Genomic DNA, 27,683 nt, shown 5'->3' on the forward strand with positions numbered 1-27,683 from the left:
TCCAAAAAACAGACGTTATGGAAATGCAATTCTTTATTAGAATTCAAGTTTGTGTTTGCAACCATTCAACAGAAGGGGTAAAAGAAAAACAATTCACATCATCATTCTCCCACTCCCAACCCCACCTTCTGGGGCTTAAGTGTATCTGGGGCTTAACCCCTGACTGGCTCTGGTTCCAGGGCCTGAAATGCCTTTATAATCTAGTAACTGGGTCCCGGGCATCCACGTAAAACCGCTGGGTCGGTGTCTTGCTGGCAGCTTCGGGAGATCACTGGGTCCTTGACTCATTGGCAGCCTTGAGGGACTGCTGGGTCCCGACCTCCCGGACCTCCACCGAAAGCTGGGTCCCGGCCTCCCGGACCTCTACCGAACGCTGGGTCCCGGCTTCCCGGACTTCTATTGAAGATCGCTGGGTTTCGGCCTTCTGACTGGCTACATCCTGGGCGAGGGCCTCTCCTGAGCCTGGAAGAAGAGCAGTGTGCAGAGGCCACAGCTGTATCCCTATATCCTCTCTAAAAAAGGAGTCACCCATGCGGCCTGCGGGAGTCGGAGCCAGGAATCCCAGAACGCAGGTTCAATTTGGCCTTCTCGATCCGTGGCGACCAGAACCGCCCCCTCCCTCACCCACCAACCGCGGGCAGGCTGAGGGCAAGACCGCCGCCCCAGCAGCCAGGAAACCCCAGGATCACTCCTACGGAGCCAGGATTTGCTCCAGGTAGCCCTTTTCCCAACCTTGTACCTTTCGCCCGGAGCTGGCGGTGATAGTCAGCCAAGTTCATGATCATCTTGATTGTGTCCTCCTGGTAAGAAGGCCTCCCAAATATCAAGATCTCAGCCTCGCCGCTGGGGTCCAAGTGATTCACGTGAATCAGGATTTGGGACAGACCCTGAACTTGCGGGATGCGCTCTCCGCCCCTGCCTGCGCCGGGAGCACAGAAGCTGTGAGGGACGGGTAGCTCCCAGGAGTCTTGGGAGAGGAAGTTAGAAGGAGGAGACAGCCAGGGGACGTTGGCTACTGGGGAGGTTTGCCTTGGAACACGGCCAGAACATGTGGGGTGTAGGTATGGGGCAGAAAGAAGCCGCACGGGGGTTACCGGTCTCTAGTCTACTCACCGAAGATCTTTTCCACCAGCCAAACCTCAAGGTGAACTACCTTCGGATTCTTCAGAAACTCAGAGTGGAACCAGAACTGCTTGGGGAGCTGACCGAGCACCTCGAACGACGTTACTTTTGGCTGCATCAGTTGCACGAGCGTCGGAAATCGTCTGGGAGCGTCCATGCTGCCGCCGGACCTGCAGGACACCAGAGTACAACCGCAAACCCAAAGGACGAACTGGAGGTAGGCGACTAGAGTCGCGTTTACAGCTGGATCTCATTTTAAGGGCTTTTGGCCAGCCCCTCCTCTACATCCGCTCCCTTCTCATTGGATTCCAGGCGTCGCCTCCGCCTCCTAGAGCCCCGGCTTCTTCCGAGGACGCGCAAGTGCGCTGGTTTCTGGGCTGCTCTCAGAGGATTCCTCCTATCAGGAGCAGCCCTTCTCCAGCGCACCCGGTAGGAGAAACCGGGCTCTGGGCTTCAGGAATCCGGTGGAAAGCCGCGGGAGTCTTAACGATGGACTCAGGAAAGCGTGGATAAGCCCAGTATTTTTCTCAGAGGAAAGAACTGATACTTGCAGAATGAATGCTTCTTAGGTCCCCCACAGCTTCTGATCCCTGGCCACCATGTTTACTTCCTCTGGCACCAGGTTTTCAGATTATTCTGTTACCTGCCTGAGACAGCTGAGTACAGGGCAGAATAAGGGCCTTTTTTTTTTTTTTTTTTTTTTTTTTTTTTTTTTTTTTTTAAGTTATAGGGTCTGTGTAGTGAGATTTGCATAGTAAAAAAAATAAATGGTTAGAAAAAAAAGTCATGGGATCTGGCTTTGTTGCCCAGGTTGGTTTTAAACTCTAGGGAGTTGTTTTTTTTTGTTTTTTTTGTTTTTTTTGTTTTTTTTGTTTTTTTTTTTTTTTTGAGACGGAGTTTCGCTCTTGTTACTCAGGCTGGAGTGCAATGGCGCTATATCGGCTCACCGCAACCTCCGCCTCCTGGGTTCAGGCAATTCTCCTGCCTCAGCCTCCTGAGTAGCTGGGATTACAGGCACGCGCCACCATGCCCAGCTAATTTTTTTGTGTTTTTAGTAGAGACAGGGTTTCACCATGTTGACCAGGTTGGTCTCGATCTCTTGACCTCGTGATCCACCCGCCTCGGCCTCCCAAAGTGCTGGGATTACAGGCGTGAGCCACCGCGCCTGGCCCTCTGGGGAGTTTTTTTTTTTTTTTTTTTTTTTAAATTCTCCCTCCTTATCATCTCCAGTAGTGGACTGTGGCTCCCTTTTAATTAATGCAGACTTGAACCCACCCAACCACAGATAGTTCCCGTGGTTTGGACACCAGAGGAGATTCCTTGAAATTTTTTGACATTTCCATTATTTTATTTTTATTTTTATTTATTTATTTTTTGAGACGGAGTGTCACTCTCGCCCAGGCTGGAGTGCAGTGGCACCGTCTTGGCTCACTGCAACCCTCTGCTGCCCGGGTTCAAGCGATTCTCCTGCCTCAGCCTCCCTAGTAGCTAAGATTACAGGCACGAGCCACCTGGCCCAGCTAATTTTTGTATTTTCAGTAGGGACGGGGTTTCACCACGTTGGCCAGGCTGATCTTGAACTCTTGACCTCGTGATTCACCTGCTTCAGCCCCCCAAAGTGCTGGGATTACAGGCGTGAGCCACCATGTTTTGTTTGTTTGTTTTGTTTTGTTTGTTTTTGAGACTCAGTTTCACTCTTGTAGCCCAGGCTGGAGTGCAGTGGCAAGATCTCGGCTCACTGCAACCACTGCCTCCGGGTTCAAGCGATTCTCCTGCCTTACCCCCGCCCCCCACCCCCCAGTAGCTGGGATTACAGACATGCACCACATGTCTGGCTAATTTTGTATTTTTTTTTAGTAGAGAGAGGGTTTCTCCATGTTGGTCATGCTGGTCTCAAACTCCCAACCTCAGGTGATCCGCCCACCTCGGCCTCCCAAAGTGTTGGGATTACAGGCGTGAGCCACCGCGCCCAGCTAAGCCACCATTTTTAAATTTGAGACAGAGTCACTCTGTGGTCACCCAGGCTAGAGTGCAGTTATGTGATTATAGCTCACCACAGCCTCCATCTCCTGGGCTCAAGAGATCCTCCCGCCTCAGCTTCCCTAGTAGGGAACCCCCCCCACCAGGCCCAGTGATGCCTCTGTTCTCTAATAATACAATTACATTTGTCTCTTTCTTCCTTCCTTTTCTTTTTCCTTTCCCCTTTCCCTTTTCCTTTCCTTCCCCACTCCCCTCCCCTCCCCCCACCTTTTTTTTTTTTTTTTTTTTTTTTTGAGACGGAGTTTCGCTCTTGTTACCCAGGCTGGAGTGCAATGGCGCGATCTCGGCTCACCGCAACCTCCGCCTCCTGGGTTCAGGCAATTCTCCTGCCTCAGCCTCCTGAGTAGCTGGGATTACAGGCACGCGCCACCATGCCCAGCTAATTTTTTGTATTTTTAGTAGAGACGGGGTTTCACCATGTTGACCAGGATGGTCTCGATCTCTTGACCTCGTGATCCACCCGCCTCAGCCTCCCAAAGTGCTGGGATTACAGGCTTGAGCCACCGCGCCCGGCCTTTTTTTTTTTTTTTTTTTTTTTTTTTTTTTTTTTTTTTTTTGAGATGGAGTTTTACTCTTGTTACCCAGGCTGGAGTGCAATGGCGCGATCTCGGCTCACTGCAACCTCCGCCTCCTGGGTTCAAGCAATTCTCCTGCCTCAGCCTCCCAAGTAGCTGGGACTACAGGCGTGTGCTACCATGCCCTGCTAATTTTTGTGTTTTTAGTTAGAGAGGGGGTTTCACCATGTTGACCAGGATGGTCTTGATCTCTTGACCTCGTGATCCGCTGGTCTTGGCCCCCCAAATTGCTGGGACTATAGGCCTGAGCCACCGCACCTGGCTCTTTTCCCCTTCTGACAAGGTATGTTGTTCAAGCTGGTCTCAAGCAATCTTTCCCGTCTGGGCAAAATGATGAAACTGGATCGCTACAAAAAATGCAAAAATTAGCTGGGCAAGGTGGCTGGCATCTGCAGTTCCAGCTACTGGGAAGGTGGAGGTGGGACAATCACCTGAGCCCAGAGAGGTTGAGGCTACAGCTACAGTAAACTGCACTCCCCCGGGGAGTGACAGAGTAAGACCCTGTCTCAAAAAAAAAAAAGAAAAAAAACAAACAACAAACAAAAAACCTGTTTTAAATGTGTTGCTATACAATAAGTTATAATTTATAGTTCATTTTTATTCAGTATTGAAACACTAAAGAGAACTTCAGGTTTGCTACATTAATAGGCTGAATGTATATATTCAGACCTCACCCAGACGACTGAATATATTTGATACATAGGAATGATTTAGTCATTGGGAAGTTCTTACTTGCTAATTGAGACAATTAAAGTATTTTGTAAAACAACAAGAAAAAACAACCACATTAAAGACTGAGCAAAGCTGGGTGAGGTGGCTCACACCAGGAGTTCTAGAGGAGCTTGGCCAACAGGCGAAATCCCTTCTCTACTAAAAATACAAAAATGAGCCAGGCGTAATGGTGGGCACCTGTAATCCCAACTACTCAGGAGGCTGAATCAATTGAATCCCAGAGGCGGAGGTTGCAGTGAGCCAAGATCGTGCCACTGCATTACAGCCTGGGGGATAGAGTGAGACTCTATCTCCACAAAACAAACAAAACAAAACAAAAAACAAAAAACAAAAAATTGGGAAAATAACAACAAGAGATGGGCTGGGTGCGGTGGCTCAAGCCTGTAATCCCAGCACTTTGGGAGGCCGAGGCCGGTGGATCAGGAGGTCAAGAGATCGAGACCATCCTGGTCAACATGGTGAAACCCCGTCTCTACTAAAGATACTAAAAAAGGGCCGGGTGCAGTGGCTCAAGCCTGTAATCCCAGCACTTTGGGAGGCCGAGGCCGGTGGATCACGAGGTCAAGTGATAAGACCATCCTGGTCAACATGGTGAAACCTCGTCTCTACTAAAAATACAAAAAAATTAGCTGGGCATGGTGGCACGTGCCTGTAATCCCAGCTACTCAGGAGGCTGAGGCAGGAGAATTGCCTGAACCCAGGAGGCGGAGGTTGCGGTGAGCCGAGATCATGCCATTGCCCTCCAGCCTGGGCAACAAGAGCCAAACTCCGTCTCAAAACAACAAACAAACAAACAAACAAAAAAACAACAAGAGATGTTTCTCAAAGAAGAAATACAAGCAGCCAACAAACATATAAAAAAATGCTCAGCACCACAAATCAGAAGAGGAATCCAAATTAAAATCACACCAGGATACCATCATACATCAATCACAAAGGCTTTTTTTTTTTTTTTTGAGACGGAGTTTCGCTCTTGTTACCCAGGCTGAAGTGCAATGGCGTGATCTCAGCTCACCGCAACCTCCGCCTCCTGGGTTCAGGCAATTCTCCTGTCTCAGCCTCCTGAGTAGCTGGGATTACAGGCATGCGCCACCATGTCCAGCTAATTTTTTGTATCTTTAGTAGAGACGGGGTTTCACCATGTTGACCAGGACGGTCTCGATCTCTTGACCTCGTGATCCACCCGCCTCGGCCTCCCAAAGTGCTGGGATTACAGGTTTGAGCCACCTCGCCTTGCTTTTTTTTTTTTTTTTTTTTAGACAAGAGTCTCACTCTGTTACCAAGGTTGTAGTGCAATGGAGCAATCTCGGCTCACTGCAACCTCTGCCTCCCAGGTTCAAGCAGTTCTCCTGCTTCATCCTCCCAAGTCGCTGGGACTATAGGCACCTGCCACCATGACTGGCTAACTTTTTTTTTTTTTTTTTTAATTCACCTGAGTGCAGGTGGACTAATGCCAAAAAGGGCGTTAGCTGTTTTGTTTTTGTTTTTTGTGTTTTTTTTGTATTTTTTTTTTTAGTAGAGACAGGGTTTCACCATATTGACCAGGCTGGTTTCAAACTCCTGACCCTGTGATCCGCCCGCCTCAGCATCCCAGAGTGCTGGGATTACAGGCCTGAGCCACCGCATCTGGCCTCACAAGGCTTTTATTAAGAAGTCAAAAAATGGGCCAGGAATGGTGGCTCACACAGGTAATCCTAGCAATTTTGGAGGCAGGCGTTGGTACATCACCTGAGGTCAGGTGTTTGAGACCATCCTGGCCAACACAGTGAATCCCCATCTCTACAAAAAATATAAAACTTAGGCTGTGCGCGGTGGTTCACACCTGTAATCCTAGTACTTTGGGAGGCCGAGGTCGGTGGATCACCTGAGGTCAAGAGTTCAACACCAGCCTGACCATCATGGTGAAATCTCATCTTTTAAAAATAATAGTAATAATAAAAAAATTTTTTTAAATGTAGCCTGGCATGGTGGCACAGGCCTGTAATCTCAGTGACTAGGGAGGCTGAGGCAGGAGAATTGCTTGAACCCCGGAGGCAGAGGTTGTAGTGAGTCAAGATCATGCCATTGCACTCCAGCCTGGCAGAGCCAGATTTGGGGGGTGTGGGGTGGGGGAAAGAGCAAAAAATGTCAAATGACAGAGAGCTGTGGCTCATGCCTGTCATCCTAGCACTTTCGAAGACTAGGATATATATATATATCTACTACTATCTTTCACCCTCTTCTAACCCAGGTGAGCTAGGGCTTAACAACGTACATCAGACCTAGATCCTCTTAAAACAGAAATATGATTTTGTTAGATCAATATTCAATGTTTGCACTTTGTGAACTATTCATAGCTATATATACTTTATTATGATTTCTTTTCTTGAAAAAGTTTTGTTTTTCTAGATATTAATAATGGATTTATTTATTCATTTATTGTGAAACAGAGTCTCACTCCATCACCCAGACTAGAGTGCAGTGACCCATCAAAGCCTCCAACTTCTGGACTCAAGTGATCCTTCCACCTCAACTTCCTAAGTAGCTGGGATCATGGGCATGTGCCACCATACCTAGCTAATTTTTTTGTAGAGACAAGGTCTTACTTTGTTGGCCAGGCTGGACTTTTTTTTTTTTTGAGATAGAGTCTCAAGCTGGGAGGGGTCATTAAAAAAAAAAAAAGAAAAAAAAATAGAGACAAGAGTCTCGATCTGCTCCCCCCAGGCTGGGGTGCAGTGGCTGGAGGCTCACTGCAACCTCTGCCTCCCAAGTTCAAGTAATTCTTCATCTCAGCCTCCTAAGTAACTGAAAATACAGGCATGAGCTGCATGTCTGGCTAATTTTGTATTTTTAGTAGAGACAGGGTTTCACCATGTTGGCCAGGCTGGTCTTGAACTCCTGACCTCATGTGATCGGCCCTTGTTGGCAGTTGTAAGCCACCTCCACCAGCCCCCAGACTGATCTTAAACTCCTGACTTCAAGCAATCCTCCTACCTTAGCTTCCCAAATTGCTAGGATTACAGGCATGACTCACTATGTCTGGCCTAATAAATTTTTTTGTTCAAAAAAGATTTAAAAAAAATTTTTGGCATACTTGTCTTTTTCTTCCAAATTCTCCTCAGCTGTGTACAGTTCTCCCAATACTTTCAAGCATATAAGTAGTTTATCATTTCATTTTCTTTTTTTTTTAATTTTTATTTTTTTAATTTTTTTAATTTTTATTTTTTTTATTTGAGACGGAGTTTCGCTCTTGTTACCCAGGCTGGAGTGCAATGGCGCGATCTCGGCACACCGCAACCTCCACCTCCTGGGCTCAGGCAATTCTCCTGCCTCAGCCTCCTAAGTAGCTGGGATTACAAGCACGTGCCACCAGGCCCAGCTAGTTTTTTATATTTTTAGTAGAGACAGGGTTTCACCATGTTGACCAGGATGGTCTCGATCTCTCGACCTCGTGATCCACCTGCGTTGGCCTCCCAAAGTGCTGGGATTACAGGCTTGAGCCACCGCGCCCGGCTCATTTCATTTTCTTGACAGTGTTACTCATGAGGTCTTTTTCTTTTCTTTTTTTTTTTTTTTTGAGACAGAGTTTCACTTGTTGCTCAGGCTGGAGTGCAATGGTGCGACCTCGGGTCACTGCAACCTCTGCCTCCTGGTTTCAAGAGATTCTCCTGCTTCAGCCTCCTAAGTACAGGCATGTGCCACCATGCGTGGCTAATTTTGTATTTTAAGCAGAGACGGGGTTTCTCCATGTTGGTCAGGCTGGCTTGAACTTCCAACCTCAGGTGATCTGCCTGCCTCAGCTTCCCAAAGTGCTGGGATTACAGACGTGAGTCACTGTGTCTGGCCTATTCCTGAAGTCTTTTTATCATTTATGGTTTTGTTTTTATTTTTAAAATTTTACTTCTGTGAATTACCAGAAGAGGTAAAAAAAATAAAATTTTTATTTCATTTTGGTAAGAGCACTTAACATGAGATCTAACCTCTTAACACATTTTTTAAAAAATTTTTTTATTAAGACGGGATTTCACCATGTTGGTCAGGCTTTTCTTGAACTCCCGAACTCAGGTGATCCGCCCGTGTTGGCCTCTAGAATGCTTGGATTACAGGTGTGAGCCATCATGCCCAGCCCACATTTTTTTTTTTTTTTTTTTTTTTTTGAGATGGAGTCTGGCTCTGTCACTCAGGCTAGAGTGCAGGGCAGGATTTTGGCTCATTGCAATCTCTGCCTCTCAGGTTTAAGCGCTTCTTCTACCTCAGCCTCTAGAGTAGCTGGGATTACAGGTACCTGCCACCACACCTGGCTAATTCTTTGTATTTTCAGTAGAGATGGGATTTCACCATGTTGGCCAGGAAGGTCTTGAACTCCTAACCTCAGATGATCCACCTGCCTCGGCTTCCTAAAGTACTGGAATTACAGGCATGAGCCGCTGTGCCTGGCCTCAACCCATTTTTAACTGTACAAGAGTATTGTTGACTATAGGCACAATGTTTTACAGCAGATCTCCAGAACTTGTTCATCTTGCTTAACTTTATGCCCACTGATTTACTAACATCTCATTTTCTCCTTCCCCCCAGCCCCTGGCATCCACCATTCCACTCTTTGCTGCTTTGACTATTTTAGATAGTTCATGTAAGTGGAATCATGGAGTATTTGCCTTTCTGTGAGGGACAGGGAATTTGTATTCTTTTTTTTTTTGAGATGGAATTTCGCTCTTGTTACCCAGGCTGGAGTGCAATGGCGTGATCTCGGCTCACCACAACCTCCGCCTCCTGGGCTCAGGTAATTCTCCTGCCTCAGCCTCCTGAGTAGCTGGGACTACAGGCACGCGCCACCATGCCCAGCTAATTTTTTGTATTTTTAGTAGAGACAGGGTTTCACCATCTTGGCCAGGATGGTCTCGATCTCTTGACCTCGTGATCCACCCGCCTCGGCCTCCCAAAGTGCTGGGATTACAGGCTTGAGCCACCGCGCCCGGCAGGGAATTTGTATTCTAAGTGGCAGTTTACTTATCTGTGTCTACCCTGGTCTGCATTCATCCTAAGAACCCATCAATGCATAGCTTAATAAATAAAAGAAAAAAAATCCAGAAGTTTTCCCCACTCAGTTTGGGCAAGGATTGTTGCTGCTGTTGTTGTTTTGTTATTCAAAAAATTTTATTGCTGGGCTCACCCTAGTAATCCCAGCAATTTGGGAGGCTGAGGTGGGTGGATCACCTGAGGTCCGGAGTTTGAGGCCGGCCTGGCCAACATGGTGAAACCCTGTCTCTACTAAAAATACAAAATATTAGCCAGGTGTAGTGGCGGGCACCTGTAACCCCAGCTACTCAGGAGGCTTAGGCAGAATTGCTTGAACCCGGGAGGCGGAGTTTGCAGTGAGCCAAGATCGTGCCACTGCACTCCAGCTGGGTGACAGACTGAGACTCCTCTCAAAAAAGGAAAAAAAAAATTATTGCTCAGGACCTTCCCTCTCTGGGCAGTGACAAGAGCTTCAGAGACCAGTCCTTGGAGACAGAGCCAGAGGAACAAGGAAAAAAGAGCGAATGTGTAGCACATTTGGTCCATTGTTGTGTGTGGATATGGTGGTGGGAACGAGAGACTCTAGAAGACCATAGTTGTAGGGCCTTCTAGGGACTCAGACAAGCCCCCTTGGGCAAGGCTTACATGCCAAAGCAAAGCAGAGGTCAGCCTGGCTTGGGGGTGAGGGCTCAATGCCGTTTAGCCTTGCCTTGGGATTCTTGGACCTTCTGGAAACTGAGCCACATCAGGCCCACATAGATGGCATAGATGGTGATGCAAACGAAGCAGAAATCATAGAGCAGGAAGAATGGGGTTCTAGGCTCTGTAGACAGCCAGTAAAAGACATCAGGGAGCTCAGCACCAGCAGGACAGAGGTCTAGTGTGTTCGAAGGCAATCTAACAACATCTATAGTGTACAGAAGATGCAACCAAGGATGCTGGGGGAGAAGACATGAGCAGCTGGTGGTGGTGCTCTTCTCAGAGCATGCCATAATTGTTGCTCTTGGTACATGCTCCTTCCCGGGCAGTGGAGAGAGAGAGAGCATGATCTAGGCTCACTGCAACCTCTGCTCCATGGGTTGAAGCGATTCTCTTGCCTCAGCCTCCCAAGTAGCTGGGATTATAGGCGCCTGCCACTATGCCTGGCTAATTTTTGTATTTTTAGTAGAGATGGGGTGTTGCCATGTTGGCCAGGCTGGTCTTGTTTTCTTTCTTTCTTTTTTCTTTTTTAATTTTAATTTTCTTAAGACGAGGTTTCACCATGTTGGTCAGGCTGATCTTGAATTCCTGACCTCAGGTGATCCACCCGCCCCGGCTTCCCAAAGTGCTAGAATTAGAGCCCTGAGCCACTGCACCCAGCTCATTATTTTATTTCTTATCAGAGAAAGACTTCAGTTCATTCTGATGAAACAAAGTCTCTACTCTGAAGGAGAATGCATATATTGAGGTCTTGAATGTCTGAACATTTTTTCATTCTATCCACACAGTTAATTGGACATTTGGCTCTATAGTTTTTTGTTTTTTTTTTTTTCTTTTTTTTCAGTTAAAAAACCCCATGGGCCAGGCACGGTGGCTCTTGCCTGTAATGCCAGCACTTTGGGAGGCTGAGATGGGCAGATCACAAGGTCCGGAATTTGAGACCAGTCTGGACAACATAGTGAAACCCTGTGTTTACTAAAAATACACACACACACACACACACACACACAGAGCTGGGTCTGGTGGCATACACCTGAGGCAGGGGTTGCAGTGATCCGAGATCACACCATTACTCCAGCCTGGGTTACAGATGTGAGACTCCATCTAAAAACAAAACAAACAAAAAACAAAAAAACCCATAAATGATTGGTTCCCTCTCTTTTTTATTTACTGATTTATTTCAAAGAATAATTTAAATCTCCTTTAAAAACTTAGAGATGGGAGTCTCACTATATTGTCCAGGCTGGTCTCCATTCTCAAGCGATTCTCCCACCTTAGCCTCCCAAAGTGTTGGGATTATAGGCATGAGCCACAGAGCCCAGTCTTATTTCTTTAATATGTATTTTTCCCAGTCTTCATGAATATTTACCTTGTATGCTATCTTTTACTTGTGCCAGTAATGCTATTGAAATCAGTATCCTTCTACATGTCATTTCTTACAAGTGAGAGTATAATTACAGAATGAAATTTCTTTTTCTTTTTTTTAGAGACAGGTTTTCACCATATTGGTCAGGCTGGTCTCCAACTCCTGACCTCAGGTGATCCATCCCCCTTGGCCTCACAAAGTGCTGGGATTGATTACAGGCATGAGCCACTACACCTGGCCAGGATGAAATTTCAAATTTAGGAATGCTGAGTCAAAGGATCTTTACATTTCCAGCCGGGCGCGGTGGCTCAAGCCTGTAATCCCAGCACTTTGGGAGGCCGAGGCGGGTGGATCATGAGGTCAAGAGATCGAGACCATCCTGGTCAACATGGTGAAACCCCGTCTCAACTAAAAATACAAAAAATTAGCTGGGCATGGTGGCGCGTGCCTGTAATCCCAGCTACTCAGAAGGCTGAGGCAGGAGAATTGCCTGAACCCGGGAGGTGGAGGTTGCGGTGAGCCGAGATTGTGCCATTGCACTCCAGCCTGGTTAACAAGAGCGAAACTCCTTCTCAAAACACAAAAAAAAGAAAAGAAAAGTACATTTCCAATTGATAAGGTACTGCAAAATGGCATCCCATTAAGATTGAATCAACCTACATACCAGCCTTGTTGCTAACATTATAATATTATAATATGGTAAACATTGACATTAATTTTGGACAAAACCAATACATATGTTTTTAAGTGTTCTTCCTTTCTTTCTTTTTTTTCTTTTTTTTTTTTTTTGAGACGGAGTTTCGCTCTTGTTACCCAGGCTGGAGTGCAATGGCGCGATCTCGGTTCACTGCAACCTCCGCCTCCTGGGTTCAGGCAATTCTCCTGCCTCAGCCTCCTGAGTAGCTCGGATTACAGGCATGTGCCACCATGCCCAGCTACTTTTTTGTATTTTTTAGTAGAGACGGTGTTTCACCATGTTGACCAGGATGGTCTTGATCTCTTGACCTCGTGATCCACCCACCTTGGCCTCCCAAAATGCTGGGATTACAGGCTTGAGCCACCGCACCCGGCCAGATATAACTTTTATTTAAAAAAATAGAAACATACATACGTGTTTCTCCTGAGATTACCTTATCTCCAGAAGTTTCTTTTCTTTCTTTTTTTTTTCTGAGACGGAGTTTCGCTCTTGTTACCCAGGCTGGAGTGCAATGGCGCGATCTCGGCTCACCGCAACCTCTGCCTCCTGGGTTCAGGCAATTCTCCTGCCTCAGCGTCCTGAGTAGCTGGGATTACAGGCACGCGCCACCACGCCCAGCTAGTTTTTTGTATTTTTAGTAGAGACGGGGTTTCACCATGTTGACCAGGATGGTCTCGATCTCTCGACCTCGTGATCCACTCACCTCGGCCTCCCAAAGTGCTGGGATTACAGGCTTGAGCCACCGCGCCCGGCCCCTCCAGAAGTTTCTAAACTTTAGAAGCTTTTAATACTACTTTGCAATACAGGACATATTAAAATTTCCTTCATTGTCCTGAAATGCATCCCTCCACCTTTGATTCAAAATTATTTGAACCGTGTACATAGTATTTAGTGTCTCTTTAGTCAATTAATAAAACGGTCCTCTTTTTGTTTTCAAGATATTGTCAAACCAGAAGTCCATTTGTCCAATTATTGGTTATGCGAATTTGGGTTAAGGTGGCTTCTTCCAAGTCTCTATTGTAAAGAAACGTTTTTTTCTCCTTTTTAATTCATAGTCTGTGTGCTAGGACTTCAAAACCTTGTGACTAACAGTTTCTCAACAGTCTTCATCTGAAATTTTAGCTATTGATGATCGTTTTCTAAATTTTTTTTTTTTTTTTTTTTTTTTTTGAGACGGAGTTTCGCTCTTGTTACCCAGGCTGGAGTGCAATGGCGCGATCTCGGCTCACCGCAACCTCCGCCTCCTGGGTTCAGGCAATTCTCCTGCCTCAGCCTCCTGAGTAGCTGGGATTACAGGCACGTGCCACCATGCCCAGCTGATTTTTTGTATTTTTAGTAGAGTCGGGGTTTCCTCATGTTGACCAGGATGGTCTCGATCTCTTGACCTAGTGATCCACCCTTCTCGGCCTCCCAAAGTGCTGGGATTACAAGCGTGAGCCACCGCGCCCGGCCCCGTTTTCTAAATTAACTACATTGGTTGTTGCCCCCGCCCATAGTTTTGTGTGTGGGGGAGTGTGTGTGTGAGAAGAGGTCTACCCTAAGAAGCCGTCAATAGTGAACAGCTGATGGGATATTAGATGTTACCAGGACTGGAAATGCCAGTTCATCACCATAAAGGCATAAAACAGTGAAATCACGCTCTCATCGAGTAAATCCAGTGCATCGCTCCAAACATTGTGTTTAAAAAACGAATAAACAAAATTTATTTAGAAATGAGCCAGCAGCCTGGACAGGTTTTGGCTGGAGTGCCCAGGCAGGGCACAGGTCAGCTTTAAAATCAGGGTAGGTTCAAAGGCTCTAGAGTCAGGAGCTTTGAGGATTGCTAATCCCTTCAGGTAAGATAACGAAATTTCCGAATCTCGGTTTCTTCATTGTTCAATGGCACAAGTCCCGCCAGAGTTCCCGGGACATTGCCAGGTCGCCAGCAAAGCAGAGCCGCGGGTCCTGCTCCTTAGGTCCGAGGGGATACGAACCCTCCTTTGGAACATGGGAGGCAGGAAGTCGATTAGGCAGCTACTGCGTGGTCCTCGCACCCTGAAGCCTGGACGCCCTTTTTCCGAGGTTCGGGCCCCACGGGTTGTTCCTAGAAGAGTCAACAGCGCCCTTCCCCTAGCCATTCCCAAGCCCACGGGATTCTGGTGCAAAAGACACAGGTCAACGCAGGTGGAAACCCTAGTTAACTTGCAGGCAGCTGGGCCCGGGTGAGGCTATCCCGAGGTCGCGGGAAGCAGAAGAGACTGCAACCTGCTGGACCGCAGCCAGGGCGGCGGGGCGCGGACTCGGGGTCCAGGCCCGGGCTAGGGGCGGGGCCGGGCTGGGGGCGGGGCCTCCAGGTGTGAGGCTTTACCATTGCTGAGGCAGGGCCAGGCCTGGCTTGCGCTGGAGCGTGGTTTTGCTTGTGAGGGTCGTAAGATGGGAACGCTCGCGGAACGTAGAACTATCCCGCCGTGGGTGAAAGTTCCTGAAGACCTGAAAGATCCAGAAGTGTTCCAGGTCCAGACGCGGCTGCTGGAAGCCATGTTCGGTGAGTGTGCCCAGTACTGGCGGCGATGCCCCGGCCCGGGCGTCTCAGCCGGCCCGGGGCTCTCATTCTTTTCCCCCAACAGGCCGGGACGGATGTCGAATCCCTTACATCGAGCAGGTGAGCAAGGCCATGCTCGAGCTGAAGGCTCTGGAGTCTCCAGACTTCACCGAGGTCGTGGTCTACGGCTCCTATATATACAAGCTCCGAGCCAAATGGATGCTCCAGTCTATGGCTGAGTGGCACCGCCAGCGCCAGGAGCGAGGTGAGAGGCCTGGGGACCGGGTATGCGAACACAGGCTCGTGGGGACCGCTTCTGGCCTGTCCTGCAGCTCTGTGGCCTTTCTCCTCTCTCTTGTTCGCTGCCCGCAACTTGGGCCTCACCAGGGGCGTCTTTGGCGTCTGGGCCTTCCTGAGACCCCTTTGGGAATGGGGGCCCCAGAATGCCAGCCGTTGGTCTTGGAGACGTAGGAGTGAGACTATGATGAGAGGTGGCCTGTGCTAGACCCCCTGGGCAGGGTTATCTGAGCTATTTGAACCGTCTCCCCGCCCCTTCAGTTTCTTGGAGAACCTTCAAATGGGCCGAGTAGTCTGGGGTTCCGAGATTCTGGGCCTGACTCTCAGAACGCCTGGTTCAGAAGTCCCAGAAACAAACCCTGAAAGAGGCGGAGAGCCGTCCGGGTTCTTATTGTCTTCCCTCATACTCACGCAGCTGTTGCTATTTCTGGTGCAGGGATGCTCAAACTTGAGGAAGCCATGAATGCCCTCGAACTAAGCTCTTGGATGAAGTGAACCAGCTTCCAATCAGGATGAAGACCAGGATGTAGAGATTAGTTTGTGGACAGCGTTGGAGTGATGTCTCCAGCTTGGTTTAAAATCTGTTCCAGCCTGAGGAGTTGAGGGAAAATCATCTGTTTAGGGGTCTCTACCTTGGGTCTGAGTCTTGTGAATATCTTTGATGGTTGCCAATAAAAGTTTTTCTTCCCCATTTTAAAAATGAACAATAAAGTTTTAAATCGGTAAGTAAGCAGATCAGTGTGGTTGATGGATTGCAGGTACTACCTTAAATATCTCTGAAACAGCCGGGCGCGGTGGCTCACGCCTGTAATCCCAGCACTTTGGGAGGCCGAGGCGGGTGGATCACGAGGTCAAGAGATCGAGACCATCCTGGTCAACATGGTGAAACCCCGTCTCTACTAAAAATACTAAAAATTAGCTGGGCATAGTGGCGCGTGCCTGTAATCCCAGCTACTCAGGAGGCTGAGGCAGGAGAATTGCCTGAACCCAGGAGGCGGAGGTTGCGGTGAGCCGAGATCGCGCCATTGCACTCCAGCCTGGGTAACAAGAGCGAAACTCCGTCTAAAAAAAAAAAAAAAAAAAAAAAAAAAATCTCTGAAACACAGCTGAGGTGTGGCCCTGAGCTTAACCCTTAATTGAAATCCTCCAAAGACAAAAACAGGGTCCAAAGGCACACTTTAGGTGTTAGGGTCAAAACGGGTAGAGGAGCCAGTGTCCTGAGATGCAAAACTGAACTAAAAATCTATCGGAGGTGTAATGATTGTCTCAACTGACCTGGACTCACTTGGAAACAAACCTGTAATAGATTGATATTTTGTATATAAGCTGGAAAGCAAATGTCTCCAACAAAAATATGGGAAGTCGGCTGGGCGTGGTGGCTCACGCCTGTAATCCAAGCACTTGGGAGGCCAAGGTGGGCGGATCACCTGAGGTCGGGAGTTCAAGACCAGCCTGACCAACATGGTCAAACCCCGTCTAAAATATTCATATATATATATATATATATGCATATATATGTGTGTGTGTGTGTGTGTGTGTATATATATATATATATAATGTCAGGACCATTGTCAGAGTAGCAGGTGTGTGTGTGTGACTGAGTTTCCCACTTGTTGCCCAGGCTGGAGTGGAGTGAATCTTGGAGGCGGAGGTTGCAGTGAGCCGAGATCATGCCATTACACTCTAGCCTAGGTGACAAGGGTGAGACTCCATCTCAAAAAATAATCTGAACATAGTGGCACATGCTTGTAGTCCTAACTACTCAAGAGGCTGAGGCAGGTGGTTGGCTTGAGCCCAGGAACTTGGGGTTACGGTGAGCTATGATCCCACCAGTGCACTCTACCCTGGGCAAAAGGAAAATCTGTATCAAAAAAAATCTAAAATGAAAGTCTCCTCCTATCTCATTTCATATTCATGGATTTCCTACTTCCTAAAAATTAAAAGCAGTATTTTCTTGAATGTCTATTCCAGAGTTTTTAAAAAATGCAAATACAAGCAATTATACTGTAGATTATTTTCCCTTCTTTACAGCTGGATTCTCTTAATTCTCTACAAAATGACTTTTGAGTTTATTCCCAATCTTTTGCTTTTACAAAGGTTAGATAAATACATTACTTTTTAATTTTTTGCTTATAACATGGTTTTGCTTTTGTCACCCAGGCTGCAGTGCAGTGGTTCGATCTCAGCTCACTGCAACCTCGGTCCTGGGGGTTCAAGTAATTCTTCTGCCTCAGCCTCCTGTGTAGCTAGGATTATAGGCCACTAAGCAAGGCTAATTTTGTATTTTTAGTAGAGACAGGGTTTCACCATGTTGGTCAGACTGGAAGTAATAGTCTGAAGGTGAAAAGCTTTGTTTGCCTTGAAGCGGTTTTCTTTGTTTTCTTTTTCTTTTTCTTTTTTATTTTTTTGAGTTTGCAGCTGGTGATCAGCTTTCCTCCAAGGTGAAGCATGACGGTTACGGGAAACCACATTCTTTCATTTTAATGGAGATGAGAGGATTCGCCCAAAGGAGGGTCAGACAATGGGATTGAAGAGTTTTTAAGAGGAGGTAAAACAAAGTCCAAGAAAGCCTTTAAATAACAAGCGATAATGACAATAGTCAATGCTGATTAAGATCTTCTAGCCCACGGGGCTAGAAGCTGGGCTCTTCCTTTTAGTAACTGCATTCTCAAAATATCATTCTCACGATCCACTTGAGGAAATCGAGATCCCACCAATCACAACACCTCCCAATATTTCTGCATGTACATGTAAATATGTACGTGATTTCTTTGGGGGGTCCGACGGAAAAAAAAATTTTTTTTAAGAGAGATGGAGTTTCACTATATTGGTCCGGCTGGTCTCGAACTCCTGACCTCAGGTGATCCACCCGCTTCGGCTTCCCAAAGTGCTGTGATTACAGGCAGAAGCCACGGCGCCCGGCCGAAACGTTTTTGTTGTTATTTAATTAATTTATTTTTTGAGACGGCATCTCGCTTTGTCGCCCAGGCTGCAGTGCAGTGGCGCGATCTGGGCTCACTGCGACCTCCAGGACCCGGCTTCCAGCGATTTTCCTATCTCGGCCTCCGGGGTAGCTGGGATTACAGGCAGGCGCCGCCATGCCCGGCTAACGTTTCTATTTTGAGTAGAGACGAGTTTTCGCCATGTTGGCCAGGCTGGATTTCAACTCCTGAGTTCAGGTGATTCGCCCGCCTTGGTCCCCCAAAGCGCTGGGATTACAGGCGTCAGCCACCACGCCCTTCCGGGTCCCCTGGGACTTTACCCTTTGGGGGGGGCGGATACAAGCGGAGAGGGGAAGCCGGTCTCCAAGTGGGTATGGACGGTCCTCACAGGGCCCCGCAGGGTCACCTATGCCCAACTCATTCTCAAGTGGGCTTCGAGGCTTGCGCTGTAGGTCTCTGGGGACCGAAGCCGCCTGCAGGCTGGTCTGGGGCGTCTTCCAACCTCTGTACACAGGCTTGCCCTCCGGAAGCTTCCGGTCTGGTTAGGAGACACGTGGATGGAGGAATCCGCGAAAGGACGTCAGTGCTGTGCTGGGAGGCTGAACTGTTGGAGACTAGACCTGGACAGGGAGGTCAGGGGACCCCTAAGGAAGTCACCTCGGGTGAGATCTGAGTGGCCGGCAGCAGTGAGCCAGGGAGGAGGAAGGGAAGCGCGGCCCTGGGAACAGAGGAGCATCTCGGAGAGGCCGAAGGTTGGGCAGACTGGGGCGTGGCCGGGATGGGAGCGAGGCAGGTCCGCCCGGGGCCTCGCGGGCCTCACTGATCTCGCTGACCTCGCTGACCTCGCTGAGAGCAAGGGTAAGCCGTCCCGGGGCTTTGAGCAGGAGGTGACTATGGAACCACTCAGATCAGCTTAGTTTCCTTGTCCCCTGCCACTAAGATCTGTTTAGATCCTGATTCTTCTCTAATTGCTCTGGCCCTGCCTCCATTGTCCCCATCACCCCATTTATTGATGACATTTGTTGAACGGTGTTACTGAAGCATTTGTTGAGTCTCTGCTTTGGTACATACTCAGGAGTGGTGTTTTAGGGGAGAAAACAAAATCGAAAATGTGGCCTGGGAACATTATCAGGATTTCAGAGAATATTTTCAGAAAACAAGTGTCTGGAGTGTTACTTACATGAAAGAAATTTGGAATATTAAATTGTATGGTAAGTCATCAGAGGCAGACTTTTATTTTTTTTCTGGGAGTTATCTGTATGGCACTGGAATTCCGGCTTTGGAATTTGTCCAGAGAGGGGTTGCTGCACCAAGTCTTATAGCCATTTTGCAATCTCTGTTGCAGAAAGGGAAAGACCAGGTTATCCGAACTTCAATTGCCAAAAGCTGGGCCTAGTTTCATGGGATTTCTCTTTTCTTTTTAGCTTCAACAGCCTAGCTATTGTTGCATTGGGGATATATAAGATTTACCTTCATGAAAATGCTGAAGTAGCCAACTCTGGGATCACTGCCTATGAGATAGCCCTGCTCTGCAAGGAGCAGTACTGTAAAACAAAAGGAAAGAGCCGAATTAACTACAATCAAACCTTTGTATCGGCTGTTCTGCATCCACAGATCAACCAACTTCCCATCAAAAGTATTCAGAAAGAGGCCAGGCGTGGTGGCTCAAGCCTGTAATCCCAGCACTTTGGGAGGCCGAGGTGGGTGGATCACGAGGTCGAGAGATCGAGACCATCCTGGTCAACATGGTGAAACCCCGTCTCTACTAAAAATACAAAAAAATCAGCTGGGCATGGTGGCGCGTGCCTGTAATCCCAGCTACTCGGGAGGCTGAGGCAGAAGAATTGCTTGAACCCAGGAGGCGGAGGATGCGGTGAGCTGAGATCGCGCCATTGCACTCCAGCCTGGGTAACAAGAGCGAAACTCCGTCTCAAAAAAAAAAAAAAAAAAAAGTATTCAGAAAGAAAATAATAATAATAATACAACAATACAGATACAAATAAAACCCAACAAAATATGACAACTATTTACATAGCATTTATATTGTCAGTAATCTAGAGATTATTAAAAAATATAGAGAGGATGTTGTATGTAAACATGCCATTTTATATTAGGAACTGGAACAGCTGTGCATTTTGATATGGGAGAGGGGGTCCTGAAACAAATCTCTCTTGGATACGGAGAGATGACTAATATTTCATTGTACCACTATAAAAGGAGAAGAAAATGTGCAACATAGGACTCCTAGCCTAAACTTCTTTCACAGGCATGGGACTTTAATGGGGACAAGTAGGACAAAAGAAACAAGAGTATTAGGGCAAAAGAAAACAGTGTGGGGTCTGTGGAGGGGAAAGAACTAAAAGGAGGAACAGGTAATTTCTCTCTTTTTGAAGCTCTAGTAAATTTTGATGAGAAGAGTCCCAGAGCCATCTGTCCTTTGAAGAATACAGATAATCAAGTGCTGGGGTCAGGGGCTATCCCATGTTCAGGATGGTGATTTTGTGGGTGGGGTAGGCTGGCAGAGCCGACTGACATCTGGGTGATGAGAAGATGTTGGTTGCTTAGGATGGCACTCCTTACCTAAGACCTATAACTTGATTTTCCAAGACTGATGATTACTCAGGATTATTTGGTTTACCCCCCCCCCAGGTTCCTGTTGTAAACTAAAATTGTGGGTCACACCTGTAATTTTAGCACTTCGAGAGGTCAAGGTGGGTGGATTGCTTGAGGCCAGGAGTTCTAGACCAGCCTGGGCAACATAGCAAGACCTGGTCTCTACAAAAATTAAGAAATTAGCCAAGTGTGGTGGAACATGTCTGTAATTCCAGCTACTCAGGAAAGTTGAGGTAGGTGGGAGGATCACTTGAGCCCAGGAGTTGGAGGCTGCAGTGAGCTGTGATTGTGTCACTGTATTCCAGCCTGGGTGACGGAGCAAGACCTTGTCTCTAAATAAATAAAAAATTTTAAAATGTGATTGTAAGAACTGATAGAAAAAAAAATGTTTAAATAATAAATTACATAATCAGGCTTCTATAAACCCAACATCAAAGGCAGGAATCATAAATCAAAATAATACTAGATCAGGGAGCCAAAAAATTGGAAAGTCCCATTCTTTATATTTTTGAGATGGAGTCTCGCTCTGTCACCCCAGCTGGAGTACAGTGGCACTATCTCAGCTCACTGCAACCTCCAACTCCTGGGTTCAAGCAATTCTCTGCCTCAGCCTCCTTGAGTAGCTGGGATTACAGGCACCTATGCTTGACTAATTTTTGTAGTTTTATATTTTACTAGAGATGGAGTTTCACCATCTTGGCCAGACTGGTCTTGATCTCCTGACCTTGTGATCCACCTGCCTCCACCTCCCCAGGTTCTGGGATTACAGGCATGAGCCACTGTGCCTGGTCTTGTATTTTTATTTTTATTTTTTATTTTTTTTGAGACAGAGTTTCACTCTTGTTACCCAGACTGGAGTGCAATGGCGCGATCTCGGCTCACCGCAACCTCCGCCTCCTGGGTTCAGGCAATTCTCCTTCCTCAGCCTCCTGAGTAGCTGGGATTACAGGCACATGCCACCATGCCCAGCTAATTTTTTGTATTTTTAGTAGAGACGGGGTTTCACCATGTTGACCAGGATGGTCTCGATCTCTCGACCTCATGATCCACCCACCTCGGCCTCCCAAAGTGCTGGGATTACAGGCTTGAGCCACGGCGCCCGGCATATTTTTAATTTTTTTGAAACAGAGTCTCACTCTGTTGCTCAGGCTGGAGTGCAGTGGCACGATCTCAGCTCACAGCAACCTCTGCCTCCTGGTTCAAGCAATTTTCCTGCCTCAGCCTCCTAAGTAGCTGGCATTACCAGTGTGTGACATCATGTCCAGCTAATTTTTGTATTTTTGTATTTTTCTGAGGTGGATTGTACTCAAGCCTGGGCAACAGCGAGTACAATGGTGTGAGCTCGGCTCACTGTAACCTCTGCCTCCCATGTTCAAGCTATTCTCCTGCCTCAGCCTCCTGAGTAGCTGGGACTACAGGTGCATGCCACCATACCCGGTTAGTTTTTTTTATTTTCAGTAGAGATGGGGTTTCATCATGTTATGCAAACTATATAGTTATGCAAACTATATAAAGACTTTTTGGAGTTCTGAATTTTTCGTCACTGACTTACATAAAAACTCCACAAATGAGTAAATTCATTAGGATCAAGCAAGGAAAAGTAGCTCTTATTCCCTGACACACTGTGGTATGGTCTGGCAGCAGGATAAGGCTGGGAATGGGTGTAGAATTCTCACTGGCTACACAGATGAGTCGTAAGTGTTGCTATGTTGAGGGGACAGTTTGCTGAATCATGTGGATAGATAAGTTTTTCCGTTTGCCCTTTCCCTTTCTAAGTATGGTTATTTATAGGAAATGTGCTTTGGAAACTAGCATAAAAAAGGAGAAAAAGGCCTTTCCAGTTTGTCTTTTAAAGAATGGGGATGGAATTAAGAGAAGACTGAGCTCCATCTAGTGGCTAAGTTTGATCAACTCTTGGAACTAGGAACGGACCAAAATCTGGAAAGCCTTAATTCTTCTAAAAATAGAAAATGGGCTGGGTGTGGTGACTCATGCCTGTAATCCCAGCACTTTGGGAGGCAGGCAGATCACCTGAGGTCAGGAGTTTGAGACCAATCTAGCCAACATGGCAAAAACCCTGTTTCTACTAAAAAATATTAAATTAGCCCGGGCATGGTAGCGGGAGCCTGTAATCACAGCTACTCAGGAGGCTGAGGCAGGAGAATCGCTTGAACTGGGGAAGCTGATGTTGCAGTGAGGTGAGGTTGTGCCACTGCACTCTAGCCTGGGTGACAGAGTGAGATTCCATGTCAAAAAAAAAAAAAATCATGATAAGCATGAATGAGGCAGGCAGATCACCTGAGGACAGGAGTTTGAGACCAGCCTGGTCAATATGGTGAAACCCCATCTACTAAAAACACAAAATTAGCTGGGTGTGGTGGCTTGTGCCTGTAATCCCAGCTACTAGGGAGGCTGAGGCAGGAGAATCCCTTGAACCCGGGAGGCGGAGGTTTCAGTGAGCCGAGATCATGCCACTGTACCATTAGCCTGGGTGATAGAGCCAGAATCCCTCTCAAAAAAAAAAAAAAAAAAAAGCATTCCACAAAAGAAACACAAATGTTTGACAAAACTATAAAAAAAAATTTAACTTCACAAACAATAAAAAACACAAAACCTGGCACATACCAAATGCTAATTCAGTGACTTTTTTCTTTTTTTGAGACAGGGTCTTCATCATACAGACTATAGCACAGTGGCTGGTGTGATCATGGCTCACAGAAGCCTGAACCTTCTAGGCCCAAGCTATCCTTCCACCTCTGTCCTACCTACTGCTACCTCTGTAGCTGGGACTACAGGTACATACCATCATGCCTAGCTAATTTTTAGTTTTTTTTGTTTTTGTTTTTTTAATAGAGGCAAGGTCTCACTACATTGCCCAGGCTGGTTTTGAACTCCTGGGCTTAAGCAGTCTTCCTGCCTCAGTCTCACAAAGTGCTGGGATTACAGATATAAGCCATTATGCTTGGCCCAAGTGATATTTTAAAAATATATACTAATTGATATGTTTTTCCATTTAAGCTACTGAAAATCATGATAAAGAAACATGACAGACTTCTTTGTTTTGTTTTGTTTTTTTTTTGGAGACAGAGTCTTGCTCTGTTGCCCAGGCTGCAGTGCAATGGCACAATCTTGGCTCACTGAAACCTCTGCTTCTCAGGTTCAAGCAACTCTCCTGCCTCAGCCTCCCTAGTAGCTGTGACTACAGGCATGTGCCACCATGGCCAGCTAAGTTTTATATTTTTAGTAGAGATGGGGTTTCAGCATGTTGGCCAGACTGGTCTCAATCTCCTGATCTCATGATCCGCCTGTCTCAGCCTCCCAAAGTGCTGGGATTACAGGGGTGAGAGCCACCACCATGCCCGGCCTCATCAGACTTGTTCTTTTTAACTGAAAGTTAAGGAGTTTGTCAATGTTTCAACACATAAAAATTTAATTTATAGAAATTGTTTACTTTTTCAAAATTAGCATTAGTGAAAGAATAAACAGGAATGTTCTTCCTTATTTACAAAAGTTCCCTGGGACATTAATTATCCTAGCTACAGCTACTTAATCCAAAAAAATTGAAAAGCTGAACCCACCTTTTGTAATTCTTTTATTTATTTATTTATTTATTTTTTTCAAGATGAGGTTTCACCATGATGGCCAGGCTGGTCTTGAACTTCTGACCTCAGGTGATCCGCCCACCTTGGCCTCCCAAAGTGCTAGGATTACAGGTACTAGGATTACAGAGTAGCCTCAGCCTGAGCCACCACGTCTGGCCAACCTTTTGTAATTCTTCACCTTTTTACTTCATTCGGGAGCAAGGAAAGAAAGCCTTCTTGGCAATCGATTCTAGTCCCTATATATATTTAACGTTTATTTTTAAATTTATTTTGAATCTTTAAACAGTCTCTAAAAGTGACTTGTCTAAAAGTGAATATAGAGTACAGAAAACACTTACTGCCCTTTAGCTACAGGGGCAAAAAAGCAGGAGACTGGACCTTGGAAGCCAAGGCTGCTGAACAGTTTTATCCCACAGCACTGCCTGGATCACAGTTTACAAAGTTGTTTTTTTGACAGGGTCTCCTTCAGCCCCCAGGCTGCAGTGAGATGGTGCGAACATTGCTCACTGCAGCCTCAACCTCCCAAACTTAAGCGATCGTCCCACCTCAGCCTCTGAGTAGCAGGGACTACAGGCACATGCCACCAAGCCTGGCTAGTTTTTTTTTTTTTTTTTTTTTTTTTTTTTTTTTTTTTTTTGAGACAGAGTCTTGCTCAGTCACCCAGGCTAGAGTGCAATCTTATGATCTTGGCTCACTGCAACCTTCACCTCCTGGGTTCTAACAATTCTCCTGCCTCAGCTTCCCGAATAGCTGGGATTACAGGCACCTGCCATCACATTCGGCTAATTTTTGTATTTTTGTAGCGAGGTTTTACCATGTTTGCCAGGCTGGTCTTGAACTCCTGATTTCAGGCAGTCAGCTCTTTTCTGTCCAACCAATTCCTTCTTCAGTACAGTAGAGTTCCTACTTCATTCTTCTCTCAACATTCTAATTGTTTGGGAGTTTGTGAGGAGTATTTATCTTACTTATTTCCACATTTCAAAGGCCTATGCAGAACAGCTAAATAGACACTGATGAGAAAGTTACTATTAGACAAACTCCAACACTCACTCAACCTAAAGGTCTTAGAAATTTGTTCTGTGACATTTTATTCAAACTACACTAGAGCCCTGCATCCAACCAAGAGTAAGGGCTGAATGACTCCTTTTATCCTAGAGTGCACTAATGTCTGGGATATACAGACACTCTTCAATCAGTGCTCAGATGATTCTGCCTCTAGGAGCAGCAGAAACTAGAGGTAATCTTGTCTTGGCTTACTTGAAGTTGTGTGCTCATTCTAAAATCTGCCTTGCTTACTGAAAGTCCAGATGTCACTGGTCTTTGAGGTCATTAGGCAGCATCCAGTCTTTGAAGCAAAACATTCCAGGTTTTTTTTTTTTTTTTTTTTTTTTTTTGAGACGGAGTTTCACTCTTGTTACCCAGGCTGGAGTGCAATGACACAATCTCGGCTTACGGCAACCTCCGCCTCCTGGGTTCAGGCAATTCTCCTGCCTCAGCCTCCTCAGTAGCTGAGACTACAGGCATGCGCCATCATGCCCAGCTAATTTTTTGTATTTTTAGTAGAGACGGGATTTCACCATGTTGACCAGGATGGTCTCGATCTCTTGACCTCGTGATCCACCCGCCTTGGCCTCCCAAAGTGCTGGGATTACAGGCTTGAGCCACCGCGCCCGGCCCATTCCAGGTTTTTGACTCTGCTTCCGTCAATGTCAGCCAGAGGAACTCTTTTCCCTGCCTTGGCACTAGCTGGTCTTGGTTCCACTCTGGCTCCACACCTGGCCTACCACACCACATGATTAATTTCTTCCTGTGTGCCTCTGGCCCAGGCTTGCAAGAGAATACACTCAGAGCACCTCTACTTATTCCTGTCCATCAGTTGCTGGTTGAGTACTGGCACTGCACATACCTGCTCCACAGAATCTTAAACCTTCAGGAGTCTGCCTGCTCACAGGTCCTGGGTTTCTACAGACCTTCTTCATCAAGGGTGGGGCCACAGCTTTGCCCCAAGAGGGTAAACTGCCTCCTTGTTCCTTTACTGGCTTGAGACTCCTAGGCTGATACTAGCTGATAGGCCAGAAGTCTTAGGATGAAAAGAATACTAGAGTCGTCCTCAAAGTTAGAACTTTTGTTGGTGTCTGTGTTCCCTCACTCCTGTTAACTACCTTGGCCCTTCCCTACCTACATTAGTGATTTTGTGATTTCACTGAAGAACTGACCTTAGACAGTTAGGGTCTTGCTCTGTCACCAGGGCTGGAATGTAGTGGTGCGACCTCAGCTCACTGCAGCCTCGAACTCTCCGGCTCAAGCAAACCTCTTGCCTCAGCTTCCCATGTAGCTGGGGCTACAGGCGCGCACCACCATGCCCAGCTACTTTTTAAATTTTTTGTAGAGACAAGGTTTCCCGATGCTACCCAAGCAGGTCTCGAACCCCTGGGCTCAAGCGATCCTTGCGCCTTGGCCTCCCGAAGGGTTGAGATTACAGGTGTGAGCCACCATGCCCGGCCTGACCTTTTGGAAATACTCAGAACTAATTGTCCAAACGGACTGGAACGAAAGAATCTCCTTCCCGATACTGCAAGACAGGGCAAAATTCTTCAAATTTATGTTTGAGGCGATAAACCAACAGCAGTAAAATGAAACCCTCAGGAAGCAATGACAAGAAACCCAGGAACACTCACTTCCTCCAGCCCAAGTGGCAGATGGGATCTCAAATACACCATAGTGCGATGCGTGAGACGCCGTTCGCTGGGCATGTGGAGCATTTCAAGTGCCCCGCAGAGGTGGGCCTGGGGCACTCCTCACAGACACCTCTCCCCACAAACACCCCTCCCGAGGCAACATTCCTGCGGAGCCTGGACCTCCCTTGGTGGACCGGCTCCCGTGGGTCTCTAAGGTTTTTCACCTCATCTCTGGGTGAACTGAAGGCAGGGGAAGAGGCGGCCCCACAGCCTGGGTCCTCAAGACCCGGTCCGGGCTGAGAGGAAGAGACGCCGCCTGGAAGCCACTCATCAAGCAGCTCCGCCGGCTTGGTAAGGGCTGGTCGTTCAGGTCTGGGTCATTGCCACTGGCTCCTCCCTCCGCCCACTCTTGCTGCCCGTACTCAAGAGCTGCTGAACTATCGGCGCGACGGCAACGGGATCCTTAGGCGGGAGGAGGGCTCTGGGCTGCTTCCCCCGCCTTAGCTGCGCGCTTCCGGCGGGGTCGCCGCCACTTCCGCTCGAGCGCGCCTCGCGCTGTGCGCGCGCGGACCCAAGCAAGGATCGGGTGCGCGGCCGGGGAGACACCGCCGTCTCCTCAAATCAGCCGGGCCTCAAGCCGCCGCCGCCGCCGATACCCTGCCCAGGCCTGCGGCGCGCCACCCTCACCTCCTTCATTCCTACCGTCCACGCCAGCCTTGGCGACCTGACCCGCTTGTGGTCTCGAACTCGGTTAGTCCGGTGAAGGCACAGAGAAGCCTGGGTTCCCGGCGGCATCACTGAGAT

At 47.3% G+C, this 27,683-nt stretch overlaps 2 protein-coding genes across 2 annotated transcripts; one reads left to right on the forward strand and one right to left on the reverse strand.

Moving 5' to 3' along the window:
* Window positions 1-21: 21 nt before the first annotated feature.
* On the reverse strand, window positions 22-27,665 carry KHDC3L (KH domain containing 3 like, subcortical maternal complex member). Its single transcript, XM_003945299.4, has 4 exons — window positions 27,582-27,665; window positions 1,114-1,292; window positions 740-919; window positions 22-462 (listed from the first exon to the last, which is right to left on the reverse strand). Exons 2-4 carry the CDS (start codon window positions 1,277-1,279, stop codon window positions 269-271), a joined length of 540 nt encoding a protein of 179 aa, XP_003945348.2. The 5' UTR covers window positions 1,280-1,292; window positions 27,582-27,665; the 3' UTR covers window positions 22-268.
* DPPA5 (developmental pluripotency associated 5) lies at window positions 14,639-15,580 on the forward strand. Its single transcript, XM_039467890.2, has 3 exons — window positions 14,639-14,750; window positions 14,833-15,012; window positions 15,481-15,580. Exons 1-3 carry the CDS (start codon window positions 14,639-14,641, stop codon window positions 15,537-15,539), a joined length of 351 nt encoding a protein of 116 aa, XP_039323824.1. The 3' UTR covers window positions 15,540-15,580.
* Window positions 27,666-27,683: the final 18 nt, after the last annotated feature.

The sequence above is a fragment of the Saimiri boliviensis genome, chromosome 4 (genome assembly GCF_048565385.1).
Source record: "Saimiri boliviensis isolate mSaiBol1 chromosome 4, mSaiBol1.pri, whole genome shotgun sequence".
NCBI lineage: Eukaryota > Metazoa > Chordata > Mammalia > Primates > Cebidae > Saimiri > Saimiri boliviensis.